We start from the raw sequence: 19,392 nt of genomic DNA on the forward strand, positions 1-19,392 counted from the left end.
TGGAAGTGGCCCGGGGGTAGCCGACCCGTCTGGCTCCAGGGGACCCTGAACCGATGTCAGTGTGTTGCGGCCAGGATTCCCCACTGACTGCAGCGAACCCTTGCCGCTGCTAGGGCCCCGGGCTGGGACGCAGTGGAGCAGGAGGGCCTGCGTCCCCCCTGCCACCCTTCCAAGGGTGGCAGACTTCCCCCTCTCCCTGGCCTGAGGAGGCCTTCTGTATGGACTTACGGTTTAGACTGCTGCTCAGCCCCTGCCTAAGAGTCTGAGCCTGAACTGCTTACTGCCCTGCCCTGCCCCAGGGCCGGGCTTATAGACTTTGTGTTTGCTCAGCCTGCTGAAAGGCCGGGATTCTGCCTTGTTTACAGACCCTTTATTCCCTCTGCCCTGCTGAGGGGTTCGGCCTACATGGACTGCTGCCTGTAGGGAGGCGCCCTGGCTCCCCGCCGTGCCTAAGAGGGACAAGCCCCAGCACTGGACCCTTACATCCTCATAAAAAGACAAAAAGTGTGGAAATGTAGTAAGAGGAGGCCCTGAGATATAAGCCTTGGTATCAGAGGCCTGGTATGAGGCCTAAGGCCTGAACTAAAGTAATGGTCAAGACTTTGCTAGCATAAAGCAAAGTTAAGCTGTGAGCCAGAGGCAGGCCCTGCTCACAGAAGCTGGCAAGGAAAGAGCTGATGCTGCAGAAAGAGACATACCTAAAAGGTACTGGACACCAAATATCAGAACAGTCGCATCCTTGTACACTCCACACAGATAACAAGGAACAGACTAACCCATCCCAATGACAGGGGCAAAAGGGTAATATGATGGATAGAGTTGTTTTGTTCGAACCAACATGTACAAGGTGAGAGGCGGCACCTTACTACATAGAGGGGTTGCACCTCAATACATCAGGAGTGATGTGTAACTTGTTTGTACCTGTGTATAAGAATGCTTTTCTGGGCCAGCGTCTTTGTCCAGCCGAGGGGGCAGTGGAAAGTCCCGCCACTGACTGAGCTGAGTCCATTGCCAGGGGGCACATATTCGTAGTATACCCTGAAATAGACTAAAAGCTACAGGGAACTATTATTGTGCTCAATATGGCAATAAACCTGGCCAATGTGCCTTCGTACCTTACTAGACTCTCTGGTCACTGGGGTTTCCCTTCGGGTCTGCTGTGTCAGCTATCTGCGCAGAGCTGGGACAGCACACAGAGGGAACACACGCACGCAGCCAAGTGATATCAACATTGAACAGAGCAGACCATCACACCGGTAGCATCTGACGACAAGGGGCAGCATTCCATCTGTTATTGGGCCGGCATGGCCAGGTCTTTGGCGGCAATTCAGCAGCGAGTCCTTCACTCCCTCTCTTTGTTGGCAGCTCAATTGGGTTTTTCTTTTTTTTCCCTTTTTTTTTTTTTCCTGCTGCTTGGGGCGGCAAAAAAGCTGGAGCCAGCCCTGGACACAGTGAGACTACATGACATGCCTAAGATCACACAGGAAGTCTGGGACCTGAATCCTGGTCTCCCAAATACTAAACTAGTGCCCTAACTAGTGGGCAATCCTTCCTCTCCCTGCTAACACTGCGTTCAATCAGCAAAGGCTTATGCTTTCGGAGCAGGAAGATAAGAGTTTATGTAGTGGCTGTGAATCACCAAATGGCCATAGCATGCAGTCTAGTGACCAGTGTGAAGTCCTAAGTGTGTGTGGATTTGTTACTTATTATACTGTTAGCAGACAATGCAGTGCAGTTAGCTTTGATAGCAATGTTTAGAAGTTCTATAGGAATACCAGTGTATGTTGGATTGGGAAGAAACTACTTTAATTTTTTTCACATGGACAAACACAGTTATGCATTATGTTTTTTCACTACAGCCTTCTCTGATAGTACACAGCATACTCCATGTTCTGTACAATTTAAACAGCATTGAGACATGCATTCAGAATATTTTAAATAGGAATATGGCACAGCTCTGCCATGTAAAGATTAGACTTTTCTGAACCTAATTTGTTTATAATATTTGCTTCTTTAACACTGGATTTCTTAGTCCATCTTATTATAGTTCATCTTGTTCACTGCGCTCTCGGGAAGAAACCCAACGATTTACAATCAGTTCCTGAAATAGAAACATGGACTATTACAAGACCAAAAAATAAAAAGCTTCCCTCCCTCCCTCCTGTCATGCCAGTCATAACTCAGTAGCAGCAATTCTTGATGCCCCCAACCTACATTTAAAGATTAACTTTGGGACCAGCTCTCTCTGTGCCAGGCCTGCCTTCCAATGAATGAATTTCTACCAACTCTGGGGTGCAACAGAATCTAGGATGCTCAACATCACGGTCTTGTGCTTTCCAGAATTTGAAACTTGCCAGAGAGAAAGCAAAAATTAAAGTGTGCTGCTATGCTAGAGAGCTGGAGTCTTCAACTGCCTCAAACGATTGCTCAGCTAGCAACGATGAAGAAATAATTCGGAGCACAACTTACTTGAACTTTAATTCTTTTTAGACAGTCTGGTGATGACATTTCTTTCTCCGTCATATCACACGGTCTAATCAAATAGCATAACATAAGTTCCTGTTCACAAATACACAAATATTCCTTACGTGAGACAAATGTACAAGCTTCAACTGATTTTTTGAAACAGGTTTTAAATTAGAATCTCAGGTGTTTAGTTTGAACAACAGATCTCATCTCTTAGGCAAATTAAGAGGTATATACACTTGTATAATGCTTGTTAATGGGAACTAGATATACAAACTGAGGAGAGAACACACCCATTCATGTATCTGCCTTGAGTCAGACATTACCACTCATGTGGCATAGTAGAATTATCTATATAGACAGGTCATATAGTACTGGTAACCTTTTAGAAGTTTGCACATCCAAAATACTTTCCTATTTGGGCAGGTGAGTGGACGTGGAAGCAGGGGCGGCTCTAGGGATCTTTCTGCCCCAAGCACGGCAGGCAGGCTGCCTCCAGTGGTTTGCCTGCGGGAGGTCCACTGAAGCCGCGGGACCAGCACCCTCTGCAGGCACGCCTGTGGGAGGTCCACCGAAGCCGCAGGACCAGCGGACCCTCCGCAGGCAAGCCGCCGAAGGCAGCCTGCCTGCCGCCCTTGCGGTGCCGGCAGAGCCCCCCCCGGGGCTTGCCGCCCCAAGCACGCGCTTGGCGTGCTGGGGCCTGGAGCCGCCCCTGGGTGGAAGGAAGTTTAGAGTGTGAGTTTGAAAGTTATTGGGGGAAATAAAGGGGTGTAGAATGGGGAAGTCCTGGAGTGACATTCCTTTCTAAGAGCCTGCACAGATATGACTCTCCCACTCCAACCAAGGAGACCTGGATGTGGATCCCTTAGAACCTATCAACATTGCTGCAAATACTGGCTAGGAAAGGATGTATTCAACACTACTAGTGTGTGCTGCCCCCAGCCTAAATATGAAGCAATCATGCTCAGAACTCAAATTCTGATCCAAGTCCAGTGTTGCTTTTCCACAAAACATCTCCAAGCTAAACTATTACATTTACCAGTTAAAACTATTTCTAGATGCAGAATCAGTATCTTATGTTGTTACCTTAGAAACATTCATTGTTGTTCTGTTCAAGCCAGACAAAGACATCCAGTTGAGCGGTCTGCGCAGTGACCCTACAAAATTGTCATTAACCAGTTCAGCAATGACTGAGTAACTGGAAAATAAACCCAAAGAACAGATGACAAAGAGAAAAATATGGTCACTTAAAAATCCTGTAATTTAAAAACTTCAGTCTGAGAATATTTGGCTATTGTGACTGTCATAGCCAAACAGCAAACCTGTAGGCTGCAGACAAGCATAAGACTTGCATCTGTTTCTGCTAGACAGAGAGGAAGTGGTGGATGCAATACTTAATTTGTGCCAGGCCTTGCCAGGGCTGAGTCTGGTACCTCTAGGGTTGGCAGTTCATAGCACTGGCACCTCTGAGCTTGCCATGTCAGTTATGAAAGTAAAAAAATTGCTTGAGTCTTGGCACCTAATTGCTCGAGTCCCATTATTTCTTTCTTTACAAATTAAGCACTCAATGGAGAAGGTATATGGTGGATGCAGTGAATGATCGTTCCTCACCCCACTGCTCCTACCTCACCCCACCATTGTGCTTCTCTTCTTTCAACAGTGTTCTCTTGAATGTGTCCATCTTTCATTCACATCCCATAACTAATTAGGCATGCAAATTAATTGGCAGAGGAATGGAGATCACTTATGAGTTATGGGCTTTTTCCCCTAGGTTACCCCCAACATTACCTAAATCATCCATAATAAAAAAAAAGATACACTATTATGAAAATCAGATCATTTTTCTGATTTCAATCAGCACATACGACATCTAGAGATGCCCAGGGAGGCATTCTGTAGTCTTCAATTATATTCTTAAATATCTGTATATTAACTCACTCTCAAACTTCTTGTTTTGTGCTTCTAGTAAAATGACATGTTGATTCAAAATATTTGCTTATCATGCATGCTTAACCTTCCTGGTTAGAAAAATTTGTTCATTCAATTGAAACAAAAATAGAAGTTAAATCACACTAGTCAAATGCAGAGTAAGTATTTTGTATTCAGAATATAAAGTGAATGCCAAACCTTGCATGGTAAAAAGGGGGACCTTTTCGATACAGCACTGCAAAAAAGAAATACTGTATTAGTCAGAGAATCATGAATTCCCAATTTTGGATCTCAGTTTCAGAGATCAGAACCCTTATAAATAACTAATAATCATATCCATTACATAACCAAGCTATTGCAGAATCAGAGGAGTGAGGCTGAACCCTTTCAACCAGCTTCAGCTGATCCTATTTAATTTCATGGCACATGTCAAAAGCCAGTGCTGTATGAAGTGGATAGGAAACAAAATTCAGACCAGAGAGCAAACTGCTGAAGAATAAGCTCAAATAAACTCATGTAGATGTCAGGCAACCAATACCAACATTTCACATATTATAATGGTTATTTTAGTGAACAGTGAAGAAATTGCATTCAGATACAACTTCTATATCATAAGGATTGTGTGTTAACTCCCAGTGCACACACAAAAACATTCCTTAAGAGTCTTACAGTAGTTTCATCTGAATGGAAAGAAGCATTCTGTTATTTTATACAGACATGCTTTTCTTCATGGTTTGCCACCATTTAACAATTTTCTATTCAAGGATAAATTATACCATCACTCATTTCAAACTACAAAACTGTAATCAAGAAATTATTACTTAACAATTCTTAAGCTATTTACTATGGAAGTATGGACACTACTGAATATGTCCATTTGGGAAGAAAGCAATAACAAAACAAAAATAAGTGATTTGAATTACAACTTTGGCATATGCTCCAATCCAACTCCCACTGTTGGTGGAAAGATTTCCATAGAATTCAACAGGAATTGGATCAGGCTGTGAAAACAGAGAAAGCTTACTACTCCAAACACTCATTAATTCCATTTGGGCTTCTCTGCAGAGAGGGTGGATTGGTTCATGAGGGGAATTCCAGTGCAGTTCCACAGCTAATATCAAGCCTATAGGCCAAAGCTACAGGTCTCCAAGTCACTTACAGCCTGTTTTGGTACCAAAGAATCAGCACAGGGGCAGACCATAGCCTCTGCCTGCATTAATACCTTATCTGCTAGCCTATAGCCTAACCAGCATGGAGAGTCATCTTCCACACAGGGGCAGTGGAGATCTGCTCTGCTTTTACAGCCCCAATGTCAAGTTTAAGTGGTTCACTGGCTATTAAAGATTTAGTTAAAAATATTCCATTTTTGAAAGGAAACTACTCACAGAGATCGGTTCCATACTTCAGTCCTACTTTGGGGACCCATCCCTTACTTCGGAAGTAGTGATACGCCATATATGTAGTTCTAAAATTAGGTTGCACTTCACTAAAAACTTCCCATAGCTTCAAAATAGTTAAAGGTTCCTAAAAATCATAACCAAAATACATTAGTATTATTACACTAACCTGCTGCTCTTACTTACAGGAAAATACCCGGGAAATGTTGCACATGAATAGAATATTCTACTAAAGACACTGTTTTAAGTACCAAACATTATAATCGCATTGCAAAAGGACTACATTTGAGATGCTAGCACTATGGGGGTCCATTGTCTGCAACAGAAGTCTGCTTCAATAGGGGTTTACCAATCAATACCAAAAAAAAAAAAAAACCACAACCTTTGAGCTACCAGAATTCTGCTAGGTCGCATGTTGGTGGCTCAGGACTCAAGAGCAAGAACCCTACACACCAGTGATATATGTAAATAAAAATAAAAACTATTGTTTGTTATGAAAGACAGTTGGTTACAATTCAAACTGCAAACTTTTTCACAAAAGGGAGGGACATTCCTATACATACTTCTTCCCACACACCTCTTTTCTCTTGTATTTCTCCCACCAACTCCACACACAAGACTTTCTTCCACAGAAGGTACCTGTTTATCTGTATTTTGTTGCTAAATAGAAAGCATTGCACAATGTTTATGGACAATATTCTAATGTCTACACAAATAGACAACTAAATAGAAAATTTCCAAATCCCTCTAGTTGGTAGTTGCTGCCTTTGAGATTAGCAGCATGTGATTCTGTCATAGTAGTTGGAAGTTTGAGACAGTGATCTATATCCAAGTCAACAGTATTTTGCATCTTTCAGAGTAAAAGTTGCAGATAACTAAATGTAACATCTTACCTCATTATAATAAATACTCAAACATCCTAGAGCATAGACCAAGAAAAATGCCTAAAAACGTAAAAAGAGTAAGTTAAAATATTCTGTCTGTATCACATGGAGACCCGTACAAAAGATTAACATGTTATAACAAACTCTTTCGGTGGCTTTCAAACTTCTCTTATGCGATAATTCTAGAAACACATTCCCAGAGAATCACCTCTGAAGTATGTCACTGTGACTTTAAAGATAAACCAGCATTATCAGAATTTTACTCACAGGAGAGTAGCATATGCAGATACTGTATTCTAATTAAAGCAGTGTGTATAGATATTTTTGGAAGAAAAACTGGATACAGGATTGTATGTGAAAATTATAGGTCTGTTCCTGTAGCCCTTACTCATGTGACTAGCCACTCTGAGATAAATGGAATTATTCATATGCATAAAATCTGCAGGACTGGTCCCTTGAATGTCTTTCACTATATGTCCATGTAATCTACAGATCATTAAAATTATTAGTAAATTTACCAAAAACAGTGCGAACTTTTTTTTTTTAATCCAAAGACAGATCATTCTTTAAGAAAGAGGTATTTATTGCATAGATTAGTGCTTTGTTCTGATTTTAGAAGAAAAAGAAGTCTCACAATATTTAAACATACCTCCTCCAGACTGAGTTGCAAATATTCAAAAATCCTAAATGGATTTCTTCTACATACTAATTTTTCCTTTTTGATTAACTAAAAGAAAAAAGTATTAAAATAAAATTATAAAGGAGCAACCAAAGAAAAAGGAAATACGTGTGTTGCATTCAAATGACATTTTTCAAACATCTTAGATTCCACCTTAACTTCTCATTAAACATTAGTGATTTATTTACTATATAGATGAACATTTAAAATCGACAACAATACTGAATTGTGAAAAGAACACATGGACTATATTTAGTAAAATAAAATAAGTTACCCCTGAAAAAGAGAACTCGCTTGGCTTACATTTGATTTATCATTTGCTGCTTCATCTTCATGACACAATTTGCTTTCTTCTTCCTGCACCAATACATACTCATAAGCATATTCTTTCCCTTGGTTATGAAATACTTGGTTGGTATAGTCTTTGGCCTTGCAGCCACAGTGCACAATAAAATTATCATGTTTTTGGCATGACACTATAGCTTTAGTGTCCAATGGATACAGTCCCTCAGAGCCATAGTTCACTAATGGATCATCGTAAGCTGAATCACCTTCCAAACAAGCTTTCTTGCAGTCTATACTCATGTTATGACATTTAACATTCGGTGCTGCTGAATCTCCATTATTTATGGAAGAATCTCTTGAAAGTTTCATTCCATCTTCTACGTTTTCCATTTCTGCAGCCATTCTGCAGTAAGAGTCATCATTCTGTGCAACTTCTCCTTCCCCTTTCATAAAAGGCAGATCAAATGGTTTAGTATAATTTTCAAGAATTTTGTTAATGGAGCAGTCATCAAGTCCTTGTTCTTGCATAAGGCTTTTAGCCCATTCTAGATGACATTGGTACCTGGATAATGGAAAAACAAGAAGTGGAAGATTCTAGGACAGAGTACTGTTCAACTAATATGTTAAAACTAGGGCTGTCAAGCAATTAAAACAATTAATCACAATTAATCGCATGATTAAAAAATTAATTGCTCTTAATCATGCTGTTAAACAATAATAGAATACCATTTAAATATTTCTGGATGTTTTCTACATTTTCAAGTATATTGATTTCAATTACAACACAGAATACCAAGTGTACAGTGCTCACTTAATAAAATAAATATATGCACTGTAAAATAGTATTTTTCAATTCATCTCATACAAGTACTGTAGTGCAATCTCTTTATCATGAAAGTTGAACTTACAAATGTAGAATTATGTAAAAAAAACTGCATTAAAAATAAAACAAATGTAAAACCTTGGAGCCTACAAGTCCACTCAGTCTTACTTCTTGTTCAGCCAATCGCTCAGACAAATAAGTTTGGTTACAATTTGCAGGAGATAATGCTGCCTCCTGATTATTTACGTCACCTGAAAGTTGACACGTGACACGTTCGCGTGTCAGTTTTGTAGCCGGTGTTGCAAGGTATTTTCGTGCCAGATACGCTAAACATTTGTATGCCCCTTCATGCCTCAGCCACCATTCCAAGGGACACGCTTCCATGCTGATGATTCTCGATAAAAAAGTTACGTGTTAATTAAATTTGTGACTGAACTCCTTGGGGGAGAATTGTATGTCTCCTGTTCTGTTTTACCTGCATTATGCCATACATTTCATGTTCTAGCGGTCTTGGATGATGACCCAGCACGTTTGTTTTAAGAACACTTTCACAGCTGATTTGACAAAATGCAAAGAAGGTACCAATGTAAGATTTCTAAAAACAGCTACAGCACTGGATCCAAAGTTTAAGAATCTGAAGTGCTGTCCAAAATCTGAGGGACTAGGGGTGGAGCACTCTTTCAGAAGTCTTAAAAGAGCAACACTCCAAACTACAGAACCCGAATCACCAACAAAGAAAATCAACCTTCTGCTGGTAGCATCTGACTCAGATGACGAAAATGAACATGTGTCGGTCCGCCCTGCAGAAACCATCATCAGCATGGACACTTGTCGTCTGGAATGGTGGTTGAAGCATGAAGGGACATATGAATGTTTAGCATATCTAGCACAAATATACCTTGCAAAGCCGGCAACAAAAGTGCCATGCGAATGCCTGTTTTCACTTTCAGGTGACATTGTAAATCAGGGGTTGGCAACCTTTCAGAAGTGGTGTGCCGAGTCTTCATTTATTCACTCTAATTTAAGGTTTCGCGTGCCAGTAATACATTTTAACATTTTTAGAAGGTCTCTTTCTATAAGTCTATAATATATAACTAAACTATCATTGTATGTAAAGTAAATAAAGTTTTAAAAATGTTTAAGAAGCTTCATTTAAAATTAAATTAAAATGCAGAGCCCCCCTAGACCGGTGGCCAGGACCTGGGCAGTGTGAGTGCCACTGAAAATCAGCTCGCGTGCCGCCTTTGGCATGTGTGCCATAGTGCCTACCCCTGTTGTAAATAATAAGGAGGCAGCGGTATCACCCGTATATGTAAACAAACTTGTTTGTCTTAACAACTGGCTGAACAAGAAGTAGAATTGAGTGGACTTATAGGCTCTAAAGTTTTACATTGTTTTGTTTTTGAGTGCAGTTATGTAACAAAAAAGTCTACATTTGTAAGTTACACTATCATGATAAAGAGATAGCACTTCAGTATTTGCATAAGGTGAACTGAAAAATACTCTCTTTTGTTTATCATTTTACAGTGCAAATATTTGTAATAAAAATATAAAGTGAGCACTGTACACTTGGTATTCTGTCTTGTAACAGAAATCAATATATTTGAAAATGTAGAAAAACATCCAAAATATTTAATAAATTTCAATTGGTATTCTATTGTTTAACAGTGCAATTTAAAAAAAAAATCACCATTATTGTGTGAGTTAACTGCAATTAATCAACAGCTCTAATTAAAACCAACAATACAATATAGAAATGAATGTTAATGCTTCCATAATTCATTTTTAAACTGAAAATATATGTTTTATATATCAACTAAGGGATGTTTTTTAAACTGATCCAACACACTAGTTAAAATGGAGAGTAACCAATTTATAAGACTCTTTGATATTCTATAGTGCTGTGATACTGTAGAAAATACACCCAACTCAAGATCACCATAACATTAAGCTTTCTATATATTTTAAAAATAAATTACATATTTACTTATAGCTACATGCTGGGATCCCAAAGATAATGTTATAGTGAGGACTAAGTGAATAACAGATGGCACTTCTTAACAAGCAGCTGAACAACACAAACTTATCTAAACATGAAATCTACAAAAAAAATTATACCGGACTAATTCACCTTTTAAATCTTAGTTAAATTCTGAATGTATTTAAAAGGAAAAGACTAAACAGTGTTTCAACCCAAGTACAAGTGGATCTGGAACAAATGAAGTCTGAAGAGAAGACACTTCCTAAAGCTGCTATATGAAAGCTAAGCACACTATAAAGTTTAAAGGCCCAATTCTGCAGTACGCACTCAACCAAATGTTAAAGGAAGTATTGCCTGTGAAAGGACTTCAGAATCAGGCCCTATATGATTACCAACTACTGCAGTGAAGACTTTATATAAACAGTGTTCACATTCATCATATGTTATACTGGTAGCTAAAAGTAGAATTTAAGGATGCTGATTTAAACAGCTGGCAATAGAACACTGAAGACCAATGCCAAAATATGTCCCGAACTAGTTCTCAGCTACAAACAAATCTTTGCAGAATTTCAGTTTCAAATCAATGCATCAGTATCTGAGGGTGCTGTGCCTTGGATATATTTAGGCCCAACTTATTCAGAAATGCCCTTGGAAAGGTCATTCTAAATGTAAACTAAGTGATACTATTGTAAATAGTTTATAATTGAATAAGAGCGGTCTTGTAAATGTGATTTGAACAGGCTATCAACAGTAATATGATAAAGATCTGGAAAAGTCTTTCCAAATTAAAAAAAAAAAAAGTTTGTTTTACTTCTTTTTGCAGTTCTAAAACAGAAGATGGGAACACAAGGAAGATCAGCAAGATAAAAACATTTCCTAATGAGTTAAATAACTCTATACATTTATATCTCCTAAGACTGTGACATACCTATAATTTTACAATTTGAAATCTGAAGTATTTGGTAATTCGAAGGTACTTTAAGAAGGTCTACTAAATAGCAAGCCTTAAAGTGCAAATGGCAAAAAAACTGGACATGTTCTTTGTTCCTTTATGATGTATAAAGATCTGAAAGCCTCGCTGTTCCACCCCTCCCCCCAAAATAAAAAAATTCTGCTTTCTTTCTTAATTAGATACTCAGGTTTTGTCTATTATGGAAGACACTATTGCAAATGGAAAACTGGTAGGATTATGACATCACAGATAACAAGGAAGAAAAAATTGATGAAAGGACACGATTTTTATTCAGACTGTTTAGAACTGTTGTTTTTGTGAAAAACTAAGACACTTCAGATAAAAGTCACCCCAATTTTTCAAATAATGACTGGGAAAAGGGTTCCAGTACACATTTCCAAATCAACCATAAAATCCTCCAATAACAAAGAAAAGTTAGCTGCAGGGAGAACTCCAACTCCAGCTATTTGGCAGCCACAGGAGTGGGATTTCTGCTTCTTTCTTCCTTTTAACACGCCAGCCAGGCCATATGATCCTCTGAGGCCAAACATTAGTTAAAGACAACTATTTGAAATTTGAAAATATCTTGGTCAAAGATACCAGCGCAAGTACAAACTGAAGGTATAGGGTACAAAAGTGAATACGGGACTATAACTCCTAAATATTAAAAAAAAAAATTCTTACTAATATTTAAGATAAATCCAAACTAAAAGGACATCAACTTGAAATCTAGGGTTTTTTGTTTTTTTAATAGTTTGAAATAATTTCAGACACTGCATAAGAACCGCCATACAGGGTCAGACTAAAGGTCCATCTAGCCCAGTATCCTGTCTTCTGACAGTGGTCAATGTCAGGTACTCCAGAGGGAATGAACAGGTAATCATCAAGTTATCCATTCTCTGTTGCTCATTCCCAGCTTCTGGCAAACAGAGGCTAGGGACACCATCCCTGCCCATCCTGGCTAATAAATTAATAGAGGATAGACCTATCAATGGCTATCTAGATTTTTTCTGGACCTTGTTATAGTCATGGCCTTCACAACATCCTCTGGCAAAGAGCTCCACAGGTTGACTGTGTGTTGTGTGAAGAAATACTTTCTTCTGTTTGTATTAAACCTGCTACCTATTAATTTCATTTGGTGACCCCTAGTTCTTGTGTAATGAGGAGTAAATAACACTTCCTTATTTACTTTCTCCACATCAGTCATGATTTTATAGACCTCTATCATATCCACCTCACCCTCTCACTGCCTTCACTGTTTCTTTTCCATGCTGAAAAGTCTCACTCTTATTACTCTCTCCTCATATGGAAGCCATTCCATACCGTTAATCATTTTTGTTGCCTTTTTTGAACCTTTTCCAATATATCTTTTTTGAGATGGGACGACCACATTTGCATGCAGTATTCAAGATGTGGGTGTACCATGGATTTATATAGAGGTAATATGATACTTTGTCCTATTATCTATCCCTTTCTTAATGATGCCCAACATTCTGTTCACTTTTTTGACTGCCGCTGCACATTGAGTGGATGTTTTCAGAGAACTATCCACAATGACTCCAAGATCTCTTTCTTGAGAGGTAACAGCTAATTTAGACCCCATCATTTCATATGTATAGTTGAGATTATGTTTTCTAACGTACATTACTTTGCATTTATCAACATGAGAGACTTGTGTCTCTCTGCCAATTATGTGACTATGCAATCGCAGTTTCTTATTTTTAACACTTTTTCTCTGTCTTGCTGTTCCTGTGTAAGAGATGCACACAAGCAGGAAGAAACTGACTATATAGGGGAAATAAATATAAAGTGTTGTTAAAAATCATTTCTAATCTTTTCCAATTATCATAATTCTAGTTCTTACTTGTAACAGTGGGCACAGAATTTTCAGAGAGAAGTGGAATTTTTAAACTGACAAATGTTATTCTATGGGAGATTATTTTGATGTCTAACTTAAGACAAAAGTCCCTAACTACTGTTATAATTATAAAGACAATTACAGCCAGCTACATAGTTTTAAAACTAACAGTGCAATTAGTAGTAGTAAAATACTTTACTTCCCCAACTGAAATTTAGAGATGGCAATTAAGTAGGAAACAAAAGCACTATAAGAACAGTTAAAATCAAAACAAGTTATGCAGATGAACATGAAATTCAAATCCCTCCCCTTCAAAATTTCTTCAGAAGGAAAGCCATGAATCATCCAATGCTATTTACTACAGACTGGTTTTAAACTGTTAAAAAAAATTTGATCAGCATATATAAATGTTACTGTCATATTATATAAGGTGGTTCAATACAGGGCTGTCCCTAGAGGAGTGCGGGGCCCAGGGTGGAAGTGATGGATTCCTCCCTTCCGGGAATCGACCACGCCAGCCAGTCGCACTGGTCAGCAGGGCACCCCAAAGTGCAGGGCCTGGAGCAAGTGTGCGTGTGTGGGGCTCAGGTGGAGGTGACGGATTCATCTCTTCTGGGATCGACCACGCCAGCTAATTGCACCACCCAAACGTGGAGCCTGATTCGCTCTACCCAAGGGATGGTTCTGGTTCCATATCTTTCATCACCAAATAAAATAGACAAAACTTTTATTGTACTGTACCTGATTACCATACAATAGCACTTACAGTACATAGTGCTATGAAGCATACTATATACCCTGCAATAACAGGGCTGTCACGATGCCTACTGAGATCTGAAGTGGTTAATTGCACTACCACAAAATAAATTAATATTGGTAATATGTATTTCTGCAGTAGCCTACATCTGATTATTGGGGGGGGGGGGGGCGAAAGAACTATTTGGCATGTGTTTTCTTTAACTTGAAATGGTAATTATAAAAGACTACATTTTGTAATCCTATGGGTATGAAAAATAATACAGCAACTAATTTACGCCCCTCACTGGTTGTTTCTTAAACTAGTTGGTTGAATTTAAAACAAAAAAACCCCACCAATTCCCTAACTTATTTTCTGCATAATAAACAAAAGTGCTAAATCTGAAGTCATCAGGCAGGCAAACTCAGGAAAAAGATCACACTGTCAGATTAAAATTTTATGTAAAACATTAAAATTGTATTTAAGCGTTAAAGACTGTTTCTGTCCATTCTGAATGAACCTAGTAAGCAAATAGGAAAACTATTAAAAACAGCCTGCCCCAGAATAACCTCCCTTTTTTGTTGCAGAAGTATAAAGGGTTCCTTCTATGTTCATATAATCATGAATCGGTTGCTCATATTATAGTGAATACACTCTTGGCTCTAATTCGCACTGCTTACTCAAGCAAAACTCCCAAAGCTTACATGGAAAAAACAATGCTAGGAATGTTATCTAATATTTTATCTGTCTTCACGTTTTAGGAACTGGAAACAAGGAAGAGAAACAAAACTATGTGAATAGGCCTTTTTACAAGCCAGTTTGGGAACCATTGGGCTAAAACATGAAGCCAAATGAACTGTTACGGTACAAACTTAGGATACAGTAAGAAAGTTGCACTTACTTTTTTGATGAGAGTATGGGCATGTTTATCTTGGCATCTGCATTAAAAGAGAAAATGTTATTTACAAGTGTTTTCGCAATGCAACGATCTACATGCATGGATCTGCAATTAATAATTAGGACAAACCAAGTGGATATTACTAAACTGTCAAGAGAGTGGAAAGTAGTATGATTTACCTTGCCACTTAGCAACCAATAAAGGGTCTGAAATATTGTATTCTGGTCTGCTTCTTGAAAGAATACCTTTTCCAAAATAGCCCTGCAGGTGCAGGGGGAAAAAAAGTTGATCAGAATCATTGATACAAAAAATAAAAAATAATATCTATCCAAAGATCTAGATGCCCCTATCATAAATTACAAAACCACAATTAGATCAACCACCGAACACCAAACTCACCCACCCCAAAACATGTGAATTTTCTCAAAGGACCACCTCTGCAGCAGCTCATGTAAATAAATGTCTTGCAGAATGCTGCGAAGGTCAATAGATATGGGCTATTTTAGAACAGGAGTGAAAGTCTGTTGCAAAGCTTAGGGTTCCTTCACAGAGAATGTACTACCAACAGCCCCCTCTCTTTTAAATTGAGAGGTAGTCAGCTTAAGTGCCACTGCCAATTTCATCTGTGGTAGTAGGACACAATGATAGAGGCGATCTTTCAAGTAGTGAGGTACCAAATGATTTGTGGCTTTATGAATCAAACCCAGCACCTTAAATTCAATTCAGAAACCAAAAAGGTATTCACAGCGTATCACGGAGTACCAGTGACATGTGCGGCCACTTAATGGACAGGCCACTGCATTCTGCAACACCTTAAGTTTCCTGACTGATCTAAGGTTTGTTACTTAACATCTAACAATTAATCCAACCTTAGGCATGTAGAGTTTAGAAATTTAAAAATGTTTTCTTTATTAATCCTAAACAATTGCACAAGCATAAAACTTCAATAGTTTTTTTAATCAAGGCACTATTAATAATTTTTAGAATATATTATTTTTATACTGATGATTAAGTGAGGTTCCAAGAACAGGCAAGTCCTTGCATGATATTCAGTCAAATACAGTACTAATCACTATAAATCCTATTGACCTTGTTATTCTATTGCCTTATTACTGACCTTATCATTGGGAATAAAGAATTATCTTTATTGCTAGTTTTATGATTTCTGATGCTGTATTCCCATTTTACTCTAAAATATATTTTTTCATGTTAGGAATAAAATGCTTATAAATTTCATATGCAACACAGATCAAATTATGCTAGAGAATGTTGTTTACAGAGAAGGTTAGCAATACCACAAATAGCAAGCATTGAACATAGAGAATTCAAACATGGAATGTTACCTTGCTATACAGCTGTTCTATATCTCTGGGGTTCCTCACAACTACATTGTTGTTAATAATTTCAGCTTGGTATATCTTGAAATACTTTCCACAGATGTCTTCTGGGGAGGCAGGAATAGGGAATGGAGAATCATATGACTCAAACACTCTTCTTTTCCTTCTCGGGGCATGGAAAACTGCTTCTACCATTTTCCAATAGTAACCTTTCCCTAAACAATGATAAACTAAAGACAAAGAGCAGAAAAATAAATTTTTAATATTTCAGAAGCTGATTTATTTTACATATCTGGACATCATTGCCTGCATTGCAAATCACCAATAAAACCCAGGTCTCTCAACTCCCATTCTCTAATCACTAGACTATACACCAAGATATATTTCTTTAACAAGTTATTCTCATTTTTCATATTGCAGTTGGACCTAAAGGTCAGGGTCCCATTATGCTATCCATTGTACAAACATATAGCAAAGAAACAGTCCCTGTCTAAACAAGTTTACAATCTAAGAGGAGAGACAACAGATGGATACGACAGACAGGGTAGCACAGGGTGCCAGTAAGGCAGTTACAATGAGCACCAATCCCAGCATACTGCCTAACTATTGTTAAGTGTTTTGCAGGCATCATGACAAGATGGAAGGATTTTAAAAAGCTTTAAAAAAAGAACAATGTGGTGTTTTGTAGATTTTTGTTTTTACTGAACGCTCCTTCCATGCGTAAGTAGTGGTGTAGGAAATAGCACTATAGTACTCTCCAAAAATTTGACAAATGGGCAATCAACAGTGTCAAATCAGAGGCTGTTGTCTATATCTCAATAATGTAGACAAGGTAATAGGGAGGGCATTTCTATGTTGACTATTATTATTAAAGATATGCCTACTGCCACAAACCCATCAACAATATAGCACACATGAACGAAAAGATGGGAAGGAACAGCCAAACATTTTAAAAAGTGCTGTATTCGTCCTGTGGGAGACCAGTAAACCAAATAACCAGCTAGCTAACATTTGTAACACACACTGACTTATTCTCTACCGTTGGGGACCCTGTATAACTTACGCCTCTGCAAAGTGGATGTAAAAATCACAACCAGGTCAGACTGCTCCACTCCCACCAGACTTTTAACATCTTTGCACAGCTGTAAGCAGCAACACCCTGTGCCGGGCTGTGGGAATCAGGCATTGCCTTTCCCCACCTGTCACTGGGTATGTTTACGGCAGCACGCAAATAACGAAGGCAGAGGGGACAGGCCCTGTCCAGTCACTATTTCACTAGGATATCGGCAGGCATCATCAGGAGGTCCTGGCAGGTGTCTCCTCTCCACCGAGCGGGGCGGGGGCTTCCACCCCCCGGGCAGGACCCGACCAAGGGAGGCCCGAGGCGTGATGTTCTATCCCTGTGTACACCATGCGTACAGGCCACGCACCTATTCTGAGGCGCGGGGCGACGCTCGCCGGCGCCCCTATGCCGGTGGCTGAGCCCTGTCACGTGCGGCCCAATGAGAGCCCCAGACGCCACAATAGCCGGTTCTTCCAGACTAGGCGCCCTTCCGTTACCGTAGCAACCACGGGCCCGTAAAACAGCGACGCCGTCGCAAAACAAAAGGCGAGAGGGAGCCACGCGACCTCTTACACTTAAGACCAGCCTCTCTCAGGCCTCGGCTTCTCGCGCGCACATGCGCTGGAGAGCAGGGTGCCGAGCCTGGAAGTAGCTAGCGCTAGCTTCCGCGCATGCGCACATGGCTGGCTATGGGACCGCGGGAAGCTGAAGGGCAGGCCGATGGACCGCCCCCAAATTAACAAATGGGCCGCGCGCTGCTAAGTGAGGGAGGAGTCGTCGTCGGTCCGCCCCATAGTTCAGGGGCAGGGGCGTTATCACCCCATCTCACGGCGGGGTGGGCTATGGTGGGACCCCACATCCCTCACCCCCCCCTTCTGCGCCGCCCTGCCCCGCTCCCACAGAGCCTGGCTGTGAGCGGGGGGCTGCCCCCTGGGGGTCGCCCCGCCCGAGGGTGCCAGAGCCGCGTTCGCGTAGGAGAGGCGAGGCGGCAGGGTAGGGTAGCGCCGCTCCTAGCCTCCTGCCCACGTGATGATCAGCGCTGTTGCAATAACACCTCCAGGGCTGGCACAAGCCGGCCTGGGTAAAGAGTTGGAACAGTATTTATTGACCAGTTGCTTTTTTCAGAGAAATAACTTGCGGATAAAACCAAACAACAATCTTATCTAGTTACATTTGCTGTAAAACCATTTCTTTCTCTGGAGACCCTTCTGCACAGAGTTCATTTAAGCTACTATGAACATTGGTTCACTTATCAGATAGGTTAAAACCAAAAAATACTTTGTTCATTTCTTCCACAATACACAGAAAGCAATTGTTCCCAGAAACATGTCAAACCTTTTAGTTCATTCTCCAATCTCAACCAACAGCCTCATCTGTGAACTACAGCATTCTGGGTAGCAATATACAGTTGCCAACGTTCACATGGTAAATAAGCACCCAGACTTTCGCAATAAGCCAAAAATCAAGCTAATCCCATTTCAAAACTGAGGCCAAAACAAGCCAATCCCTAAGAACCCAAACACTCTGTGACTAGATCATCCTGCACTGCAGTCTGGGACTGTGATGTACACCCCTGACTCCTCCCTCGCCCCACTTACCGGGAGCCAATAAAAAAAATAGAAGCAACAAGTTACAAGCCCAATAAGCTACAACCCCAAAACTAGCCAACAAGCAACTCACAAGTCAATTAAGCCCAAAACAAGCCCAGTTTCTGTGGTTTTGTTTTGTGTGGGTTTGGCATATCTGTAGTAATATGAAAATAAGCATTGGCTTCAGAATTCCCACTTGCAACTCTGCTACAGGTTACCTTTAAACCAGGAGGAGCATATACCCTTGGGTAACTATTTCACATTCTTAGGGCTTATTAGAAGGAATAGAAACTCAGTCTGCTCTAAACTTCTGTAAAACTATTTGCACATGTAGCATTTCCTTTTTCTCAAGGATGTGAGTCACAACATTATATGCTAACAATGTATTCCAGTAGAACTTTTAGTTCATTTTGGATTGCATACAAAAGAAAAACTTCTAAGATTCCACAACATTTAGTTTAATAACAAATTTAAGTTTAGTTTCATTTCTAGCTTCCACAAACTCATCTCATAAA

At 39.7% G+C, this 19,392-nt stretch overlaps 1 protein-coding gene across 4 annotated transcripts; it reads right to left on the reverse strand.

The window, feature by feature from the left end:
- Nucleotides 1-1,784: 1,784 nt before the first annotated feature.
- Nucleotides 1,785-17,938, reverse strand: TSEN2 (tRNA splicing endonuclease subunit 2). Of its 4 annotated transcripts, none has more exons than XM_050957842.1 (12): nucleotides 17,656-17,934; nucleotides 16,232-16,455; nucleotides 15,068-15,149; nucleotides 14,892-14,928; nucleotides 7,659-8,202; nucleotides 7,326-7,403; nucleotides 6,686-6,736; nucleotides 5,781-5,919; nucleotides 4,594-4,630; nucleotides 3,553-3,664; nucleotides 2,470-2,559; nucleotides 1,785-2,101 (listed from the first exon to the last, which is right to left on the reverse strand). In XM_050957842.1, the coding sequence occupies exons 2-12, from the start codon at nucleotides 16,418-16,420 to the stop codon at nucleotides 2,042-2,044; spliced, it is 1,419 nt and encodes a 472-aa protein (XP_050813799.1). In that variant the 5' UTR covers nucleotides 16,421-16,455; nucleotides 17,656-17,934; the 3' UTR covers nucleotides 1,785-2,041. The 4 variants fall into 4 exon arrangements, with proteins under 4 accessions (XP_050813799.1, XP_050813801.1, XP_050813802.1 ...); XM_050957844.1 differs by having other exon boundaries at nucleotides 17,425-17,934; XM_050957845.1 differs by lacking the exon at nucleotides 6,686-6,736 and having other exon boundaries at nucleotides 17,656-17,935.
- Nucleotides 17,939-19,392: the final 1,454 nt, after the last annotated feature.

This window comes from Gopherus flavomarginatus, chromosome 6, assembly GCF_025201925.1.
Source record: "Gopherus flavomarginatus isolate rGopFla2 chromosome 6, rGopFla2.mat.asm, whole genome shotgun sequence".
Lineage (NCBI taxonomy): Eukaryota > Metazoa > Chordata > Testudines > Testudinidae > Gopherus > Gopherus flavomarginatus.